The sequence below is a fragment of the Lampetra fluviatilis genome, chromosome 30 (assembly GCF_964198595.1).
Source record: "Lampetra fluviatilis chromosome 30, kcLamFluv1.1, whole genome shotgun sequence".
In the NCBI taxonomy this organism is placed as follows: Eukaryota; Metazoa; Chordata; class Hyperoartia; order Petromyzontiformes; family Petromyzontidae; genus Lampetra; species Lampetra fluviatilis.
Genome location: NC_136304.1, coordinates 4,656,081 through 4,678,450, shown reverse-complemented (window position 1 = coordinate 4,678,450; position 22,370 = coordinate 4,656,081). Strand labels below are relative to the sequence as shown.

Genomic DNA, 22,370 nt, shown 5'->3' with positions numbered 1-22,370 from the left:
GCTCCGATCAGACACGACGCGAAACGATCCCAACGCAAACCCGCTCCGTGTCCGCTCTCTCTCTCGCCCCTCTCTCGCTCTCGCCCTCCCTCCCTCCCTCTCGCATCGTCACCATCGCTATCGCCGGCCACGAGCAAAGTCATTGACGTTCGAATGGAATGCGATTTGTTGTCTTGTTGTTGTTGTCACGCCGCGTGTGGATTGTCGAGGTTTCTGAAGCCATTCCGGTGGCCACTGTGCAGGCTTGCCGCCGGGTGTCTGTCTGTGATGCAGGACCCCCGAGAATCAACGATTGCAGGGGCCAGTACTGGATCACGTGATCCACGGTCTGTGAATCGGCGGTGCAGGAGGCAATGTGGAATCACGTGGTCCACGGTTTGAGAATCGGAAACGCAGGGGGCTTTGTGGAATCACGTGATCCACGGTTTGAGAATCGGAAATGCAGGAGGCAATGTGGGATCACGTGATACACGGTTTGTGAATCGGCAGTACAGGGGGCAGTGCTGGATCACGTGGTCCACGGTTTGAGAATCGGAAACGCAGGGGGCTTTGTGGAATCACGTGATCCACGGTTTGAGAATCGGAAATGCAGGAGGCAATGTGGGATCACGTGATACACGGTTTGTGAATCGGCAGTACAGGGGGCAGTGCTGGATCACGTGATCCACGGTTTGGGAATCGGCAGTGCAGGGGGCAATGTGGGGTCACGTGATACACAGTTTGTGAATCGACAGTGCACGGGGCAATGTGGGATCACGTGATCCACGGTTTGGGAATCGGCGGCACAGGGGGTAGTGCTGGATCACGTGATCAACGGTCTGAATCGGCGGTGCAGGTGGGATCACGTGATCAGTGGTCTGGCCATGGTGGCCGCAGTCACATTGCAAACTTTCTTCGTTTTCCATCGAATTGACACGTGACGATTCACTCATTCATCAGCCTACGAATCAGTGTTGCAATTCAGGACCCAGATTTAATTGAAGAATCGATCGTTGTTGTTTTTTTGTCGTTGGGAGTCTCTCGTTTGTGCTCACTGTCAAGCACGTTCCGTCTTCATCATTCATCCCATTCATCGTCGTCAGCCGTGATCAATCCACTGCTACACGAAGGGATCCCCTGAGCCGTCGCCATCTCTCGCGGTTCTACGACGCAAGAATCCACCCAGCACCCGTACGCACGCGAGCTGATTTAGTTTTTTCCGCGAGCTGAATAAATCCTTGCTGAATGGATGGCCTCTATGTTGGGTTCCACTCACATCTAACGTAGCCTTGTCGCAGCATTCACACGCCGCGTATCACGATTGGCCCATTCATGGCTTTACACTGACGATGCACGCATTGAAGCGCGTGTGTGATCATCGATTTTGTTACGCAAATCTTCATTATCATCAAACATCATGTTCATATTTTTCTTCTTGGTTCTTTCGATAAAGTCACGTAGAATGGAAATAAAAAAAACATAATAAAATAATATAATATCATGTTCATAACTGAGGCTCATGGGTCCATGTGAATGACCCATGCTTTCCACTATTCATGATCTCTAACGCCTCTCAGTGCGTCGTCCAATCCAGCTACCCACGTACCCCGCAGCTGATTCCCTTTCTTTCTCCTCCGCTTCTCGTCGGATGTTTACTCGCGCGGAATCCACTTCATCACTTCTCCAGTTGAACCACCGACGATGTGGACCAGCGGGAGGCTACCCCGGCGTTTCGTTCGACTCCCGAGTCATTTCCCGCCGCTCGCATCAATTCTCCGTTGGCGCCTCTCCGTTTGTCGTTGTCTCGCGAGCTCCCTCTCAGCACTCCCTCCCCACCCTTCTTGTCGCACCACGTCAGCCGAGGCGTTCGGCCCTCTCTTCTCGTCCTTCCTGAGCGAATGAAAGCGTCCAAGATGAGACGTGGGAGAGAAAGAAAGACAGAAATGACGCGGCGTTAAAAATGAGACCAAAACAATGATCGATTCTCAAATCAAATCACGACCCCCCACCCCCCGAATTATGGCAATTTACTGAATTGCTGTGCGGAAGAGTCTCGTCTTCCGGCGTCGTTATTACGATCGTCATTGGCTATTCTCAGTCGATAGCTTTCGTGATGGCGCCTTTGTGCTGATGCCAGCACATTTAATCGATCCTCTGCTGCTGCCTCTGCTGCTGCCGATGCTGCGATCCATTTGTGGGCTCCGCGCAAGGCATCGCCGTTGACCGTGTGGGCGATGCGTTGGATTCTGAATCCCCCCCCCCCCCACCTCCCCATAAGCAGACTCCCGACGCAAATTTCCTGACAGTTACCGAAAACCAACGCTTGGGAGTTGGAAGTGACCGCTACGCTCTTCCCCACAGATTTGCGTCTTTCTTCCCCCCCCCCCCCCGCGATCGTGAGCACATTTTTCATCCAATTACAGATTTTCATTGAGTTTCCCCCCTTAGCCTTTAGCGGACCTTTCCAATTCCCGCTTCGTTAGCTTTCAGTCGATGTAATACGAAGGGACGCCACTTATTTAGGGTCCGTGGAGGGTTAGGGGGTCAGGGTTTATGGTTACGGTTAAGGGGTTCAGCAGTTGTAGTGCCCAAGGCCACTTTTCATGCCCAGCTTCTATGGCGGGGACTGTGGTCTCAGCTAAGAGGTTCGTGAATTTTTCTAACCTAAAAAAAAAATTGGATGCAAATCACCGTGCAAATTCGACCTCCATTTCTCGTTGACAGTCACTTCACGAAGCTTCTTATGAAGTTGCTGCTCCAGTGGACTTGTGCATCACTTAATAGGTTAATTAGAGATAGCGGATAGATTTTTTTTTAACTCCTGTCAGATGGAAAAAGAGGCGTCTCAATATTTTGGCAGTCTGGTTTCTTGAATAATTATACAATCGTGTTAAATTTGCCTGATCTCACCCAATCTCAGTAGCTCGGCAGGTTCAGGGCTGGCTACTACTTTGGTAATTGGCCACCGTCAAAGTACTAGTGGGGATGGGAGCGGTGGCACAGTGGGTACACACACTACGCTGTGAACCCAGAAACCTCAGTTCAATTCCTGGCCATGGCGAACATCAGTGGTCAGTGAAATCTGAATCGATCCTGGGCCTCCCCTTTTTCACCAACCTGCCCTGATTAGTGTGGTGAAGGAAGCTCAAACTACCCGCACGGTACGGGGAGAATTTCATCCAGCAGTGAATTAACAATAAGCCGTGAACAATAATTTTTAGTTTCATTTAATTAGTACTAAAATGCTTGTCGCTGAATTGCATTTTCTCCGATGAATCGGATGGAGATGATTTAAGTAAGCGACTAAATGCGTGCCTATATGAAACCCACGGATGAAGTCGCGCGCGGATTCCATCGCTTAGTGAACCACAACACTTGAATCTAAATGCGAGACTGCCCTCTTTTATAAAAAAAAATATTCGCCAGTTCCCCTCCCATGCTCTATGGTTGTATTCGTTATGGCTCAATCTCGGCACTGAACTTAACCACGTACACGCGGGGTCCGTTCCTAAACCTGAGACCGCTCTTAAATACCTGAACCCTGGGTGGCAGTGACCTGGCCAACCCTCGCCCTCCCCCAAAGGAAATCACCCCCCCTCTCCTCCCCATCGCCTGCTCTGATCAGTCTGGTGTGCCCGATACCGTCGATGCGACTGGCAATGCCGTCCAGAATTTCAGGATGTCGCAATGTGATGATGTGAGAGAGGATGTGGAATTTTAAAATATATTTTTAATACGAGCGAAACAATTCCGCTGGCGCCTGGCTGGCAAGCGCAGCGGCGTGCAACCGAGAAAAGGAAACCACACGGCGTTTGTTTTATCGAATCAAAATTCAATTTGTACGAGACTCCACGTGAGCAAACAAACAAGAAAAGGGCTTTGCAATTAGGCGGAATAATAACAACAGGGGGTGCATTCCGAACGCCCCTGGAATTGTTAACGAATATCGGCAGCGGCCACTCCAGTCCCACCCCCGGCTTCTGAACATTGCACGCGAATGAACGGGCATTGGACCGCGGAAGATTGAATTTCGCTGTTTGTAAAAAAAAAAAATGAGGCGTTTCCTTTTAATAACGCTACAAATAATCTGCTTAATTGAGCAATGTAAGGAAACAATATTCAACCGCCGCCCCCCCCCCCCCCCAATAAAATGAAATAACTGAGCCGAAATTAAGCGGCCGCTTAATTTAACCACAATAGCTGCCGTTGGAGGATTTGGGCCGCATTAAGTTTTGCAAAGTGGCACGCAAGTTTACCGCTGGGGCCACGACTGCTACCACTGCTGCTGTTGCTGTCTCCGTACCGTCGGGACTTAGTCTCGGCTTCAATTGGCCACAACTAACCGAGACATCACCCGGCACGCGCTCCTCGAAACGATATTGGGGGCTCGCAATGCCCCCCCCCGCCCGCCTCCCCACGCACCCCGCTGTGTTGAACACCGAGAGTCAACTGAGAGTCAAGTGGGGTGTTCACAGGGCAACGGGCGCAAATGAATTGCCACCCGACACGGACGTCGCCATTTCCACCTTTACCTTATTAGCTTATCTGTAGTTGGGTTTTTTTTCTCTTCCGCTCCGAACGCGCCAGCCCCCCCTCCCCCCCACCAAAGCACTTACATTGCAGGATATTGCTGAGTTGTCACGCATTCACGATTGCATTAGACTGAGTAACGATACGCGTGCCAGCTCCATCCATTCATCCATTGCTGTTTTTTGTTGTTGTTGTCGTTCCAATACTTCGACCTGCGCTAATGGAGGCCGCGGCGTAGCGGGTGTGACCCGCCCACGCTCGCAATCCGTTCAGTCAAAACAGCGGGGGAAGGTTTCTTAAATCCCTCACCAACTCCCCCCCCCCCCGCCTTACACACCACCACCTCTGTCTACTCAACCGGCAAGTATAAATGGGTACGGCGCAGTCAAGGTCTTGTGCGGTGTGGTAAAGTGTAGGTGCTCCCACCCTCTTCAAAATACATCTGCCTCGGCATGATGGGATAGGCGAAATGCCCTCTCACAGGGATTCTCTCCAGCTCTGCCCAGTCGTGGCCCTTCCACCAGCGGTGGAGTGAGCAGGCACTTGCAGGGCCGCGCCTTTAGCCTCTGACACCTCCGTGCGGTTTAATCTGTCTGGATTTGACCCCCCCCTCTCTCTTCTCCACCCCCCCCCCCCCAAATCGTGCTCGGGATGCACGGTAGAGAATTGTTTGGCATCTGCCGCACCACCCGTTAGGGAAACGGCACACACACACACAAGAGTAATGCCTCTGTGCTTAAGAACCTTAAATAATTCATGCCCGGCTCATTGGAAGAGCGGGGGGGGGGGGAAATACGCTCGCCCCAACTTTGTGGTGTACAACGCAGCATTCCGTGAGAACATTGACTCGAATGTGCGTGCGTGTGTGTGTGTGTCCTAGTTGGAATAATTAAGGTGACGTTAAGGTGGCATCATACTCGTCCACTCATTCTGCCAATATCTACCATGGGGTCGAGCGTGGCTAGTGCACACCAAGTGTTGTAGGCTCATCGCTGCACGGGCCTTAGACCAATGAGTGTGTTCCACACACACACACAGATTTAGTCCATTCACCGGATTGAGTCTGCGGCTTGAATCCATCCGTGCAGAGCCGTGAGTTGCTATCCCTTCACACGTGTGGATTTTTTTGTCATGGGGTGCTCTGAATTCATCCCAAACATTCCATGGCAGGACCCTCCTGTAAAAGAGTCTTGCGACTCTGTGGGGCTATTCTTGTTAAATCATCGTTGGCATTATTATTTCTTTCTGTGTTAAGGTGGAGAGAGTTTGATTCAGTGAGTGGGCGAGCGAGCAGGCGAGCGAGCGGGCGAGCCCGCGGCCATGCATCACCATTTTCCAATCGAGGTTACGTCCCAGCTTCACGATTTACAACTTCCTTCTTGCTCTTTGATTAACGAAGAGCGACAGAGACCTTTGGCTCTGAGACCTGCAAAACTTTCCCCGACACAAAAATGCAAAAGTTCCCCTTCGCTATGCACATTCGTGGCGCGCCGTTTCTTGGCGGCTCCGTAATGAAGCCAGAATTAAACGCAGGGCTCCCCGCATCTCCTGCTTCACCACCAAAGAACCGCCGATTAATATTTCGCATTCTCTTCCCAGTGACGCCGCATTATACGTCCACGCGAGCACAGACGCTGGGGCGAGAAATCAACCTGCCCCCCTCCCCCCATCCCCGCATGTGTATTTATATACGCCGACATCTGGGCGCAAAGTGATCTGATTAAACGTGCATTTGTTTTGGCAATTTTTTTGGGATGGGGGGGGGGACTCGAACGCCCGTTTGCTATCGTGGCCGCCGTGGGAGATGAGAACTGATGGCACGGATGAAATGCGATAATTTACTTTTTGGGGGGGGGGTATCGTGGCATATTGTTGTAATGCAGGTTACAATCCCGTCTGTCTTCATCGCCCCCCACTCCCCTGACCCCCCCCCCCCCGTTAACCACCCCCGCCCCCCAAATATAAATGCGCAGTCACTTAGGTTTCAATGCCAGGACGCGCGTGTTTTGTGGCCAAATTGGAGAAATGAAGGCGGTGTTTGGCAGCTAATGCGATCAGTGGTCGCTTGTAATGCTACATATCATTACCCTGTCAATTACATCCATTAGTCACACCTGTTAGGAGAGCCGTGCAAACCCACGGGAAAATAATAATAATAATATCCCTTGCATTTTAGTCGCACAGCGTCCGTGGCCTCCTGAGCCTCTCCGCTAATTAAATCAAACGAGACTTGCTGGTGCAGAGAATAAACAACAACAGCAGCAGCAACAGGTGGAAACAAGCTGCCGGGTGATCGAGAGGCAGCAGCAAGCACAAAATAACTTGGGGATGCGTTTGTGAAAAATGCCCTCGGGCAACTAATGCCTCGACAACTGACGTTCGCAGCAGGCCTCAACGTTGCGATGTCCACTGCGCAATTGATCGTCTTCTCTTTGAATGGAAAGAGCGACGTCTGCAAGAGTGGCTCGAGTTTTGATGTCTCGTCAAGACGCGTCGTAGGGATGCGGGGGTGGGGGGGTAAACGTTTATCGCCTCCCCCCCACCCTCCCCGAGCGAGACTCTTCACGACTCGTTCCCATGCCTTGACGTTCGTCCACGCAATTGCAGCGGGCGTCGTCTTTTTTTTTGTTATAATCGCCACGGAGATTCAACGATAAACTCATAGATACGTAAAAAATATATATTTTTTTAAAACATCCTATTTGTTTTCTTTCGGCACGGAGTGGAGAAGGTCCGGAGTGATCGGCCACGTGGCTTTATTCGTGATTATTATTCCATCGGCTGAAATATATAAACAAATATTATTTGTTTTTGGCAGTGGGGAAAAAAATAACATTCCCTGTTTGTTTACTTGACCGGTTAAAAATTTATACAAGATTTTTGAAGCAGCAATAACACTGAATTCAATTATTTGAAGTGCATTCGTGTTGTTAGGCCAGGCAATGACTTTCAAAATAATCACGTGCACCGTTCCGCATGTTATATTTCTAAAGGTTCTCCGTGTCAGTGCGTCTACAGTTGCTCGCGCATGTAATTTACAGAATACGCTTTGGAATTTGTGGAGCGGCGAGATATGACCGCGTCTTGAGGAAACTTTACAGAATATGAAGGGGGGGGGGGATACTGTCAATGTACACCGCTGGGAAGTGGAAAAATCATTCAATAGGCATCTAAAAACACATTCTTGCGGAGGGAGCTCGTAGGAACGTTGGGTTGCTCGGTCAATGGCCAGGGTCAACGGCGGCGTGGTGTATTCCACAAATATGCCCGACTGTGAGGGCAGGCACAAGCCGGCGTGAGTAGGTTAAACGTTGAGTTTTATAAGGGCACCACGGGGTGACCAGCCCCTCCCCACTCAGCCCCACCCCTCCCACCCCCCACCCAGCCCCACCCTCCCCACCCTCCCCTCCCCACCCAGCCCCTCCCTCCCCACCCAGCCCCTCCCTGCACGACGGACGGACGGACACAATCATCACCTGTGGGCTGGTGTAACCAGGAGGTTCCTGCCAGTATTATAACTATAATCGGCATGTCTGCTATGAAGAAGAGCCATTGCCTGAAATGTCGCCTGCTATTTATAATTTGACCTCTCCATGGCAGTGTTACTGGCGAAAGTGTTTTGTGTCACTCGTGCTTGCACACCTCTGCCAAGTATTCACTCGAGTGTGTATGTGTGTGTATTTGTGTGTGGGGAGCGGTAGTGTAGCGGTTTATAGCGCGCTGCCCTGCGAACCTGGCGATCCGGGTTCAATCCCTGCTCACGGCCAACACCAGTGACGGTCATATTATCTGAACCAGTCTTGGGCCTCCCCTCGGTCGACTCAGCCTCAAATGAGTACCTGGTGCGGTGTGTAAACATCGCCACTAGGGAGATAAAGGCGGCAAGGCGTGGTGTTGGCCACCCTCTCCCTCGTCTGCCGTGCCGGCCTTCATAGATGCTCGCTAACAGCACTTGTCCTAACAGTCTGTTTAGGCTGTACGGGGGATCTTTGTCTTTGCATCAGGGTAACTGGCGATGGAGAAACATTGCGTATTCAGTGCGGATTTCAGAACCACCCATAGCTGTGTGCCATCGTAATTCAAACTTGTGAAACAATGTGCCTTCTCTTATATCCACAACAATCAATCTGGGATACGCAATCAACATTTTATAATTGCCTGCTTTTGAACATAACACAGGCAAATGTCGAAATTTCCATAAATAATGCCCACAAGTATCACAGTGATGCTGTCAGACTCCTCACTCATCAACTATTCCGCACATCACCCCACTGCTGCGATCTCTCCACTGGCTCCCAATCCAGTTGCAGGTCGACCACAAACACTTCACTCCCTGTCCTCGCCTTGCTCCATAGACTCACCCCCTCCAACCTCTCCCCTCTCATCTCACTCTACTCCCCCAAACACACTCTCCTACCTCTCCCCTCTCATCTCACTCTACTCCCCCCAACACGCTCTCCTACCTCTCCCCTCTCATCTCACTCTACTCCCCTCCACACACTCTCCTACCTCTCCCCTCTCATCTCACTCTACTCCCCCCAACACACTCTCCTGCCTCTCCCCTCTCCTCTCACTCTACCACATTTCATATCCCTCTACTCCCACACACATTTTCTTACCTCTCATCTCGCTCTACTCCCCTGCACACATTCTCCTACATCAGCCCTGTCCTCTCACTCTACTCCCTCCCAACACACTCTCCTACCTCTCCCCTCTCCCCTCACTCTACTCTACGCACACACACACACTCTCCACTCCAGCAACCAAGTATTTCCGTCGAAGTCTTCACGGTCAGCCGTTGCAAAGTAGGAGGTCGCACCATCTCTTCTGCTGCCCCCGGGTGTCTGAAATCCCCCCCCCCCTCCACTGCGCTCCATGCTCTGAACTCTCTGCTGTTGTGAACGTCCACGATCCAGACGTTGCTTTTCCCCTCTCTGCCGACAACTGACGGCCTCTCTCTGTTAAATAAATACGTCTTCTTGTTTCTGTACAGCATCTTGAGATGTGGTCACATACAAGACGCTCTGTAAATCCACATGCATTGTGCATTGTAAATTGTATTAGCGAGACTCGAGAAATGTATACAGGAACCATTCAGGAAGTAAACACGTTGGGTATAACTATTGCGTTGGCAGAAGGCCAAGTTCTGCCAATATTTTGTGGGAAAATTGTCAAAATGCCATATTTAACAGTTTTTTAAAATAACTATACTTGGCACAAAACGACTGCGCAACCAATGAAGAACGAGGCCCTCGTGGTCTCACAGCGGTGCACTTTTTTCTGACAATAAGTTCCTCGTTTGTTGGCCAGGTGGCTCGGAGGGCAGAGCTCGGAGGTCAGAGCGCTGAGGTGCTGGGTTCGAACCCAGGCAGCCGCTGCATGCGACTAAACCGAGTTCTCAAGTGTAGCGAGTTGGTGTTTCAAAAATGACTTTTCCTAATTAGTTTTGGCCCTTGTCGGTTCTCTCATTCTGCCACGAAGTGTTTCTGTTTCCTTTAACACATTTACTTTCTCTTCATGCGTGGTGCATTGAGACAGCGTGCAAATAATAACTCTCATTATTATCTCATTATTACAGTCGTAAATCCATTCACCGATGACCACACGCACATATAGCCATGACATTAATTTTTATTCTGTACTTTATTTGGCTGAATCCCAGCTGTCGGGAATTTTTAAAAATATATCACACTTACTGTCATGCGATGAACATTATTCTCCGTGGCGGCGCAAGTGAGAAAGTGCTGTCCCCCACATTGTGGATTAGACACCATTAAAACTGACCTCGAAGGTAGCTCTGTAATATCCACTTACACGAGCCATTGACCAACACAGAGGGCTACACTGCTCCACAAGAGCTCTGAATGGATGCGTCGTCTTGTGACACAACACCGGAAGCACAATCAAAATAAATTTGGATCGGAAGATTGAAAAAAAAGAGCGAACTTTTAAGTTTCACATGTTAGAACACAATCGCGTCGTGAGAAACAGGAGTTAGAAGGGACCTCGGCTAGCGGCTCCATTTGGCCCGAAATGCCGAATTGTATTCATCCATCTGAAAACGTTGATATTATATTTATTTTATCCGCAGAATAAATTACCGTGCGCTCAGACAGTTAAACACCGGCGTGGCACGCGAGAGAGAGAGATGAGAATCCGTTACCCACCGGGATATTTCTGTGTGGATCACGAACTACCACCCTCCCCACCACCCACCACCCCCACGACCACCTTCCTCACCACCCCCCACCATCCCAACCACCCCCCCGACCACCCTCCCCACCAACCCCACTACCCCCCCACCACCCCTCCCTACCACCCTCCCACCACCCCTCCCCACCACCCCCATAACCATCCTCCCCACCACCCCCACCTCTCCCACCACCCCCCTCCCAACCACCCTGCCCACCACCACCACCTTCCCCACCACCCCCACCACCACCCCCACCACGCTCCCCATCACCCCCACCAAAACGCAGGGCGGTGGTGGCAGCGTAATTGACTTCCAATTTATTGGCGGCAGAACTGTCAGAGGAGTGGGACCGGGGTAGGCGGACGGCCCGAGAAATGTCTTCGAAAGGATGTGAAGATTGATCTCACTGCTGGACAATACATCCACAGGCAGTGCCACGGCACTTACGCTTCTCGATGATTTGTGCGTATGGGTACGAATTTAATTTACGTAGGTGGCGGGAGGGGTAGAGGGGTAGGGGGTGGAACGATGAATTTATTGATTATTTAAATATCGATTTTTGTCTTTGCTTCTTGATGTTTTAGGGACTTTATTTATTAATTTACAACAACAACAACAACAACATGCAGAAACGGACGGAAACCTGGAATGCGAATTCGCCGGGGGGCGATGATCGGAGCGAGCGCCCGCGCGCGGCACCACCTGTAAATCGCAGCGTTCTCCAGCTCGCGATCGAGGAAAATTGGAGGAGGCAAGCAAGAGGAATCTTTTAATTAAGGGAACTTTGGCGGAGTGACACAACGAAGGAGATCGGCGCAGGTGGAGGAGGAGAATAGATGATAAAAAGCCAAAGGGGAGGGAGATGAAAGGGGTGCGGCAGAAGAATGAGCCCGTGTCACGAGAGAAGAGTCGGATCAAGAGCAAATGTTTCTCTCGATTGAAATCGGTTTTTTTTCGTATTCTTTTTCTCCCAGGTATTGTCCCGGGCACAATAAGGAAGCAAGTGCACTTGACGGCATACCTTGCTTCAACGATTGCCGGCATGACAATCAAATAGATGTTTTCATTTTTAGAGCTGGAATTCTGCCAATGTAATTGAAAATTTCAGATTTTAATGCGATGGGTGTGTTTTTTTTGTGTGTGTGCAGTCATTAGTGATCGGGGTAAGACCTTGAACCGACCGCTGCGCTTTGAGAAACCAGTTGAATCGCCGACGACTGAAACCCGGATTCAAACCCAGGAACCCAGTTAATGCTGGCTCTGTCTCCAACCACATCATGTTTAATTGACTCGCAAAGATTTCACTCACGTCGCGGTTCGATGATTTGTAATCGAGATTAAATTCAGCCATCAATCAGTGGCAATTTCTCATCCTTACCGTCCGTCGGGTTTCTTCTGTCTTGTTTGCTTTGTCTCGTTCGTTCAATTTATCATCGTTATCAGCCGTGATCAATCCACGGCTGTATGAAAGCTGGCTCCAAGTTTTGCCCATCGATTGCATGCCCGTGATACAACAATCCATACAGCTCTTGCACAAGATCAGATTTCATCGCTCCATTAGCCTAAAGATAATATGAGCGCATACCTTGCATGCGTCATAAATAATCAATGCACGCATGCACAATTTAATGAAATTATGCCCACTGTATGAATTGATTCTAAGGCGAAAGTCGATTAATTGTAACGTACCCAATTTTTGGTATTGATTGTTTTAAACGTTTGGATTATAACATAATGTACATACCAAAAAACAACAAAAGTCTCTGCTTGGGTATTTGCCAAAAAACATTGCACACGTGCCACATATTTGAACTCTGCGCACGTCCATATCAGTGTGTGTGTCGGTGCGTGCTGTGTACGTGTACGGGGAGTGGTAGTGCAGTGATTAGCGCAATGCGCTACGAACCTGACGACCCCTCTGTTCGATTTTCGCTCGCAGCCCACATCAGTCAGCAGATATCCGTACGAACCACTCCCGGACTCTCCCCTGGGTCAACGTATTCGTACCTGGCGTGTTGTGTAAACCATCAACACCGCAGGGGCAAACTGCAGGAACAAACGTAGTCGGGCGTGGTGGAGGTGGTGGTGGTTGTGGTGGTGACACTACCACCTCGTGTGCCGTCTCTGCCCATCATTGGGTTCCCACTAACGGCGCTTGCCTCAAGAGTCTTTGTAAGCCACGCGTGGGGATCATTGCACTTGATACAGCAAATCTGGCTGTGACGGTCCCACCTGATGACGGAGACTTGTGTTGCCTCCGAAACGTCGTGATTTTTATTATTTTATTTCTATTAAAAACAAAAATTTACCTACGTGACTTTACCGAAAAAACTAAGAGTATGAATCCTTGCAGTCACGAAAGCTTCAAATCTAGAACCATTGCCTTTGATATTCGTGTCTGTGAATAGACGTGCGTGTCGACGGTCATTGCCGTCAGTGGTGTGTAAGCTACACGGTTCGACTCTCGCTTCGTGGAAATATGTTCAGGAGCTAACTGCCAACGTCGAGATCTGCTGGCCACGAGACGGCTCCAGGTGGGAGTTCGCGTCGTTTTGCCGTTCCACCTCCTGCATTGAAGGAGTGCAGACGACGGTGGTTTACCATCTGGTCAATAGTTTGGGTTGCATGTCCACAATCGCACGGCCTTCGCTCGTTTTTAATCGTCCATTAGCTGCACTCCTGTACAACGACGCAATTCACGCGTATGTATGGATGTACAATATGTTGAACTTCTTTCTCGCCGTACGTAGCCAACCGTGCTAACCGGAGATGCGGGAGCTTGCGTGACACCAAAGCAATGACCTTGGACACTTCAGTAAGAATATATAATGATGACAGGATGAAGGCCTCCCGAAGGAGTGTTGGTCATGGGGGTTGTTTGACCATACTTCGCCACCCTGGTAAGCGTGGGTCGGTGAAGTGGGGGGGGGGGGGGGAGCCCAGGTCCGGTTAAGATATCGCTCGCAAACCGATGTTGGCCCCTGCAGTGAAGCGGGTGGCGCAGTGGCTCGTAGTTGCACTGCAGCTGTGATTTGGTTCAATGTTGAGGACACAAGTTAAAGCATAGGTGGATTGGAATGTTTCCATAATATTTTGTGTATCATGTTTGTACGAGAGAGATGGCCAAATTGAAAGGAAGATTTAGAAAGAAAAAAATGAGGCACGTACGACGGAGAAGAGACAGGTTTGTTCGTGCGGGTAGGTGAGAGGGTGGCAGAGCTTTAGACCGTAAGAGCAGCATAACGAAATAGCAACCTCCCGCACTGAGACCGACGGAAGGCTGAGAGAGGGCAAACGCCACCAATCGTGGGCTGCCGCGGGTCACGTTGGTGCCACGCGCAAAATCCGGGAGCTTGACAGAATCCGCCGTATCCTCACATTCCGCCCGTGCGATTTCACTTAAATGTAACCGCACTAATTTACAGTCACCCATCGCCCGTTAAAGATTGACAGGTCGGCCAGAGCGCGCGACACGGCGCGGCACGCCCGCGAGCGTGACGCAGCGGCACTGCTGAGAGATTGCGCCGTGGAATGCGACGGCTCAATAAACACGCGCGCCGGGACGACCGTGGCCATTAACCCAATATTAGAAGGCGTAAATATTTATCAAAAAATCCATAACGCCAAAGCCACGACGCGTCACACACATTTACGCGCCGCGACGTCGCGGTGGTGAGCGATGCGACTTGATGTTTTTGACGCGCGCACCGCCCCCGCGCTCGCTCGTGGTAAAGGGCGAAGCCCGCATCACAACGCGCGTGCGCTTCGTAGATGAGTACGGAGAAAGAAAAAAAATTTGAATTTTTCTGTCATTTTATTACGTGGGGGAGGGTGGGTTTGGTTACCCGTCCCCTCCGTATTTCAATGCACAGTCTCGCCCACGAGCCCAAAGTTCACGCAATCTGGTTGGATTTAGAGCCGACGCGGTGGAGTGGGCACGCTGATGTCAATGTGCCGCGTACCCAGCTACTCATTGTCGGGCGAGTCATCAGAGGAGATGCCTCCGATTAGCACGGTGGGCTACGTACGGTGCGAAGAAAGTTCATACGTGCAAAACTGAACTCAGTCGTCAATAACACTGCCTTAAAATAAAAAATAGGCGACGTTACGGGAAATAGCCCTTCTTCAAAGCACATATAAAGAAGGGCTATTGCCCGAAATGTCACCTATGAATTATTTGTTATTTTTATATATTTTGTTTTCTTTCAAGGCAGGGGTGTTGACAAATTGTTATTTTAGCCGGCCTTCATAGGTGCTCGCTAACAGTACTTGCCCCGACAGTCTGTTAAGGCTATACGGGGGATCTTTGTCTTTGTATCGAGCGATTCCTCGAGGAATACGTAAACACGTTTAATGCATTCTCCGTGAATCTTATAAATAATAACAACCTGGGAGGTGCGTTTAATTCCGAATGGATTTTAATATCTCGGGATGTCTCCGTGGACGTTTTTGTAAAAAAAAAAAAAATCTTTATTTGTATACTCGGCATTTGCAATGAAATATTGGACGCACTTGCCCTTGCAGGTTCTCAGCGTGTCCATCGTCAAATTAAATTTTTGGGGATTGTCTTTCACAGCGAACTCGGTTCACCGGGCTGAAATTACTTGGCGTCCTGTCGTCCGTGGGCGCGCCGGCAAAAAAGCGATGACACGTTTGGTACTACGACGCTCGGCCGTGCTTTCATGATTTGCCAGTCGGTTGAAATTCCGACTCGAGTTACGCTCGGCGTGGGATGGCACCGAATCCACGCTGGCGGTGTTTCGCAACTCCGCTCGCCGTTGCATTCCGCAAGTCCGGCTCTTTGGAATGACCAAACCGTGTTGTGTTCTAGCCGGCGGTGGAAATGGGCCGGGATGACCTGGAACGCCCATTGTGGTGGGAGTGAAAATTTGAACCCCGACTGGCTTGCGTGCTCCGGAAGGAACCAGGGACAAGTTTAATAGCGGCGGGAAGTCTATTTACGTCTATAAACATACGTCGATATATAAAATGTCTTTATGTATTTATGTGTTTATATATTTAACCCGCAATTGTTCATCCACCATGCTCTGCATCTGCCAAATGGTACGTGGGGGGAAAACATGCATACAATTGTGTAAATGGTCTGAGATTATACATAACAGATATGTGTATATTTAAAAAAATCTCCCATCACGTTACTTTGTTAAATGAATGCGCTGAGATTGGCACAAAAAAAAAGTGAATCTATTTCGTCAACGCTCCCGAAAAACGCATCGAAAGGTCTACAAACCACAACCGCGACAACCTACGCGGTGATCTTTTCGGTTCTTGTGCCAGTTAAGCCACTGCACACTGCACGCACCTGATGGTTGGTAATCATGGAAAGCTGAACCGTGGGGTTGGAGGTTGTCACAAGGACTGTAGTTGGGGGAGCAGCGGGGGGGGGGGGGGGGGGACAATCACACAGGTGACCCCCATTAGTGGCACACGCAGCGATACATTTCCGAGGAAGCAATTTGTCTTCCTACCCAAAGTGTGTTTATGCATTTACCCAAACCGTGTAGATGACGTTTCCAGTCGTCACCCACCGTCGCCGTCGCTTGCGCTCATTCGACCTCGCGCGCCTTTCCTCGCCCCCCAGAGTGATGTCCCTCATCGAGAAGACCGTGGCCAGGTTGGATCAAGACGCCGTTCTGGAGCAGCTGATATTCGAGCTGGGCCGCAAGCACTACAAGTACAACGCACCTCCCAAGTACTACGAGGTGAGGCGGCAGTGGGGGCGCGGGGGCTGGTGTCCGGACACCCCCCCCCCCCAACGATGCCTACGACCCCCAACAGTGGCCGTGCCTCCGGGTAGTTGGGGGGGGGCAGGGCGGGGTTGGCCACAATCGTTGAAGGCAAGAGTCGGATTAGCGCCGTTATTTCCTTGGAAGGTTTCGCTTTCAGGACACGAGAAGCTGCGACCGCGCGGGTGATAGATGGGGCATGAGGGGAGGTAGGGGGGGGGTGCGAGCGAGCGAGGCGGTGGGGGCTGGTCTTGCGGTGCCGTTAAGACAAGGTCACCGACCCGCGGCCCCTGTTGTCTACGCAATACTGCTGGCGACACTTTTTTTCATTTTTTCTCCTTTCCGCAGACAGCCGGCGACAAATATTTCCGCTGATAGCGAGGAAGCACGGCGCGTCTGATCCGGCGTGGTTACACAAAGCCGATTTTATTGTACATATATATACAGGGTGGACAATAATGCAGGACAGATAGCGTTATTGGATTTATTTTAACAAATGTCCTAACTGACCTCCGTTAACATTACTGCATGGTGCATGCATTCTCTTTTGAAATTAATTCAAACGTTTTTTTTAAAGATTCCAGCTGCCTTCTGTGGCGTACGTGAACACGAAGTGAACTGGATCGTCTTCGGACGATTTTTTTCTTTCCAATTTTTCAACGTCATCTGAAAGGGAAGAAGAAAAATAGATGGGTAATCATGATAATCGATACAATATTAACTTAAAGAATAAACAATTGCAATGTATAATGCGAGTGTTAATATAAAGGAAGTAAACCGATGTGCCCTGACTTTTGGTCCACCCTGTAAAACACAAAAAAAATATTTTTTATAGCCTCAGAATACCCCACGGTGCTATTTTTCCTGAGATCCTGCAAAGGGGAAAGGGGAAATGTCCAGCCGTGTAAACAAGGCTGGCATGTAAACAAACGTGCAGAGGCGGAGAGAACAGGACATTGCCATCATTGATTGTATTCAGGAGAGAAAAGGTCAGCGATTCGTCCAAATTTAAGCGGAGTTGAGCATACAGTGTTGTAGAACGGGGGTCAAGGCTATTCTTGACATCAGGCGCTGCCGTAGTTGTTGCGTTGTTGTCAGCCGGTAACTGCCCACTGCTAGGCAAAGGCTTCTCTCATGTTCCTACCGTTTCATTCCTCTCCTGCCTGCCAAGCGGACTCCGAACTCTGCGATTTCACCTCGCCGTCTCTTCCCGCTGTCTCCCCCACCCTCCCACCGCTTCTCTTTGCCTTCCCTCTACGGTGTCCACATGCTCCGTTGTTAATTTTGCCTCATCGCTCGAGGGCAGCGGGGGGAGAAATAAGGGGAGGGAGCTGCCCCACCCTTCGACGGGAGGTTGCGAGCGGACACGGTTCTCCGAACGTGATGTTTTGTTTCACAGCGACCGACGCTTGGGAAGGGAACACACCGCTTGTTTCAAACGAGCGTTGGGGTGGGCAACTGTCGTTTGGCAAGTCTTGCAACGTGTTATTTTTCTCATCCGTCAGACCTTGCCGTCCTTCTCCACCGTGCCCTGTAATTTCTTTGGCAAGGCACGTCTACCGCAAAATCCCTGGGAAGGACGTCGTGATCATCTGAGCAATCATCATCATCATCATCGCCATCGCCCGCAGTTAAAATGTTCTCACAATCAAAATGTGCACTGCAAAACTGGAAAATAACAGGCGTGGAGCCTGAATGAACTGATACGAATCTATCGATGCCCCGCCACGTGGTTAAATAGCTGCACATTAAGTACGCCTAAAAAAATGAGATGCAACGGAGCGCATGCGTTGCTGATCGATGGGCACGTGAAGACAAATACAAAGATCCACTGCCTAGCCGACGAAGGCTGCGGGGCAGGTGCCGGTAGCGCCTGTGAAAAAAAAGCTTCATAGCTCATCGGATTTCTCCGGGATAAATAAGGATTCTGATTATGAATTCCCTCCCATCGTCTCCTTTCCCAAGTTCTTATAACCTTCCTCTGTTCAAGAAATACATTCACACTTGTCTATTATTCGTTCAATAGCGCTGTATGTTACAGCCCACTTCGGGTCTGCGCTCGGCAACTTTGATTTTTTTTTAATCCTTTATATTAAGTTCACTTGCTTGCTTGCTTGCGCGCTTACGACCGTGCAAATCTCTGGGTCGTTTTTTAACCCACTTCCCGTGATCCAATCGAGCTGACATTTTGCACACAGACTCGTTGTGCGTGACAATTTATTTTCGTGAAATTTTTTTTTCTAAATTTTCCACTTTTTAGGAAAAATGTTTTTTCATATTTAATTTAAAATACCAATGTGATAAAAATGAAACTCTTACTCAAGAAAAACAGAAATGAATAATAAAATAAAACCGATGCCACGCATATAAAGGATTTATAGTGAAAAACTTTGTTTTTACGGGTTAATTTTTACTGCCTATGCAGGCCGGAACAATGCTACAACGGGGGTCGGGGTGGCCACGGACCATGGCCGACAGCATCTTTCGTCTCCCCAGCAGTGACGTTCGCACACCGCGCCAGGAACTCATTTGAGGCTGAGTCGACTTTAGGGGAAGAGCCCCATGCAGATTCAAATATCATTCCGCCAACGACATTAGCCGGGGTTAGTAGCGCAGTGCGCCACCGCTCCTTTTTAATTGACAGCGCGTGCATTGTTTATCGTCACATGTTGCAAAAGTTACAATTGTTAGAAGAGCTGTTGCAGGCTTGCGCCAAATGAAATGCAGTTGAAGAACTTTAAGTTATCTTTCTTTGTAATAGAAGCACAGCCAAGAACAGATGTTGAACGAGTGAAATACATTTAGTTAATAATAGTAACTTAGTACATGATCGTATTTGTTCTGTTCTTAAAGTGCAAGGTTATCACAAAGGTGCAAGGATTCACACACATACAGGCTGTGTAGTTTCACAGTAGGGGCAATGCTGCTATGCAAACCGTAAACCGCGTTTATTTGAAATGTAATATCACCTCCACTCAAGGGGGGTATCACAACAGTGTACACTCCAAATAAAATACAAGGACAATAAAATAACGTTGAAGTAAAAGCCATGATAAAATCGTCAGTCTTACACTCGCTCCTAAAACACACCGAGGCTCGTAGCGTGCCCGATAACCCCCCCCCCCCCCCAGTGTCGAGGCTGGGAGAGTAGTCGTAGGGTCCCGCTCTGAAGAGCGCGGTGCATGAACCGCCAGTCGCATGCCAGATCGGTCGGGCCCGCATGTACATTGGTACAAGACCATGCAGGGCTTTATAGACCAGAATGATCGAAAATTTGCGATATAATTTTTTGCACATTTGGACTGTGACGCTGGCGCACAATGGCATCAGTTTTCTTGAACATCGACTGTGAAGCAGACTGTATTTTACTGCGAATACATCGGCAGTATTTACCAGGGTGGCCTGCCGGATTCAAACCGCCAACCAATCTGCGAACAGCGGTCACCGCCCAAGTTGTTACGGGATAATCCTCATGCCGTGACGATTACCAATATCGTATCGTGGCTTAACATGAACAAAAAATAAAATCGCATCAGCCCTCACGTGGACGCGGACACGGACGCCGGGGCAGGCATTCCGAGCATCGCCTCGCGAGCGAGCGAACTAAAATAGCTCTGCGTGCATTGTCTTTTTTTAATTCGTACAGTGTTGGGGCTACGTTTCTGTTCTGTATGAAGTCCAAGCCCTTTCGGTTCGGGCAATATCGGAGGCGAATTGTCTCGGGCAATGTCAGGGAGAGGAAATATTTACCGTAAATCGATATCCGTGGTCGCAGCGGACAGCATTAATTCACTCCCAGCTGTAGCCGATGCCAACTCTCGCCAGGGTTTCGGCTCCATAAATTGACCGCGTAGCTGGCATGGCAGCGGTGATAAGTGGTATCTTGAGCTGCCCTTGCGCTTATCGCCTGAGCTTGTCGTGTGCATGGTGGGTATTTCTGTAATTATTACCGTTACTGCGTATGTCGCGTGTGTACGTCCATGTGCATAAGCTGTGGTTAAAAAAAAATAACGTTCATTCATGAAACATGTGTCTGCATGTGTGCATAAATCTCTGTGGGGGGAGTGGTCGCATAGAGGTGAGCTCGCTGCGCTACGAACCTGGCGTACCGAGTTCGATTCCCGCTCACGGCCAACACTAGTGACGATTATATGAACCGGTGCTGGGCCTCCCCTAGGTCGACTCAGCCTCAAATAAGTGCCTAGTGGGATGTGTAAACATCGCCACTAGGGAGACAAAGGCGGGCGGGCGTGGTGCTTGCCACCCACCCCCTTGTGTGCCGTTCCGGCTTTCATAGGTGCGCGCTAACAGCACTTGCCCCAACAGTCTGTTAATGCTATACGGGGGATCTCTGTCTTTGTATACATCTTTGTATACATCTCTGTGTGCATCTGTTGGTGTGCATGATTATCTTCTTCTCATTGTGTATAAGTGTTTGTGTGTGTCTGTGCATGTGCCTGTGTGTATACATGGGTCTCTGTGTCTGTGCATATCTATGTATGTACATGAATGTGGGTCTGGGTTTTTTCATGTGCACCTATTTGTGTTTAAAACGTTGCTCTGCTTGCTGCCGTCTGCACATGTGTATGTGTGTGTGTGTCTGTGTGTGTATTTATCGGTTGTTGCTGTTGTTGTTGTATAGTGGGGAGCGGTAGTGTAGCTGGTTAGCGTGCTGTGTTCCGAACCCGGCGACGCAAGTTCGATTCCCCGCTCAATGATCTCCGGGAGGCCCAGGAATCGGTCCTGGGCTTCCCCGAGATCGACTCAGTCTCAAATGAGTACCTGCTGTGGTGTGTAAACATTGCCACTGGGAAGACAAAGACGGCCGGGCGTGTTACTGGCCATCCACGCCCTCGTGTGACGTGCCGGCCTTTATAGGTGCTCGTCAACAGCATGTGGCCCACAGGTCTGTTACATATTCTTAGGTTTTTTTCGGTAAAGTCACGTAGGTAAAAAATTACAATTAATAAAAGTAAAATAAAAATAAAAATCACGACGTTTCGGAGGCAACACAAGCTTCCGTCTTCAGGTGGAACCGTCACAGCACGATAGCTGTATCTCACTTGATTTGCTATCGTGCTGTGACGGTTCCACCTGAAGACGGAAGCTTGTGTTGCCTCCGAAACGTCGTGATTTTTATTTTTTATTTTATTTTTTATTTTACTTTTATTAATTTAATTTTTTTACCTACGTGACTTTACCGAAAAAACCTAAGAATATGAATACTTGCAGTCACGAAAGCTTCAAATCTAGAATTAAGTCTGTTACAGGCTACACGGCGGTGGTCTTCATCCTTGTCTTCCTGTGTGTGATGTCTTGTGCCCTCCCAGTTCGTGGGGGCTGAGTTCATATCGGCCGTGAAACCTGTGCTGGGGGATCGGTGGACTCAGGACGTGGATGACGCATGGCAGGCACGTATGCACATACACACGCACATACAGACACACATGCACATACATACAGACACACATGCACATACATACAGACACACATGCACATAAAGACAAAGATCCCCCGTATAGCCTTAACAGACTGTAGGGGCAAGTGCTGTTAGCGAGCACCTATGAAGGCCGGAACGGTACACGAGGGGGTGGGTGGCCAGCACCACGCCCGACCGCCTTTGTCTCCCCGGTGGCGATGTTTACACACCACACCAGGTACTCATTTCAGGCTGAGTCGACCCAGGGGAGGCCCGGGACCGGTTCAGATAATCGTCACTGGTGTTGGCCGTGAGCGGGAATCGAACTCGGGTCGCCGGGTTCATAGCGCAGCGCGCTAACCGCTGCACTATCGCACACGCACATGCACATACACACTCCCTCGTTCCCTACGCTACACTGCGCTTTCTCTCACAGCCAGCGGCAATTGTGGAATTTTTGCGATGGCAACACCATGAAGGAGAGAGAGAGAGAGAGCAAACG

The 22,370-nt window shown here is 49.8% G+C and overlaps 1 protein-coding gene across 5 annotated transcripts in view; it reads left to right on the top strand.

Annotated features, from left to right (window-relative positions):
* The window catches only part of LOC144943152 (neuroglobin-like), a 52,652-nt gene that overhangs the window by 22,759 nt on the left and 7,523 nt on the right, over positions 1-22,370 (top strand). For all 5 annotated transcript variants that reach the window (XM_078870374.1, XM_078870375.1, XM_078870377.1 and 2 more), the window contains exons 4-5: positions 16,305-16,425; positions 21,780-21,860. In XM_078870374.1, the coding sequence (XP_078726500.1) occupies positions 16,305-16,425; positions 21,780-21,860 (202 nt within the window). The remainder of the gene's footprint in view (positions 1-16,304; positions 16,426-21,779; positions 21,861-22,370) is intronic.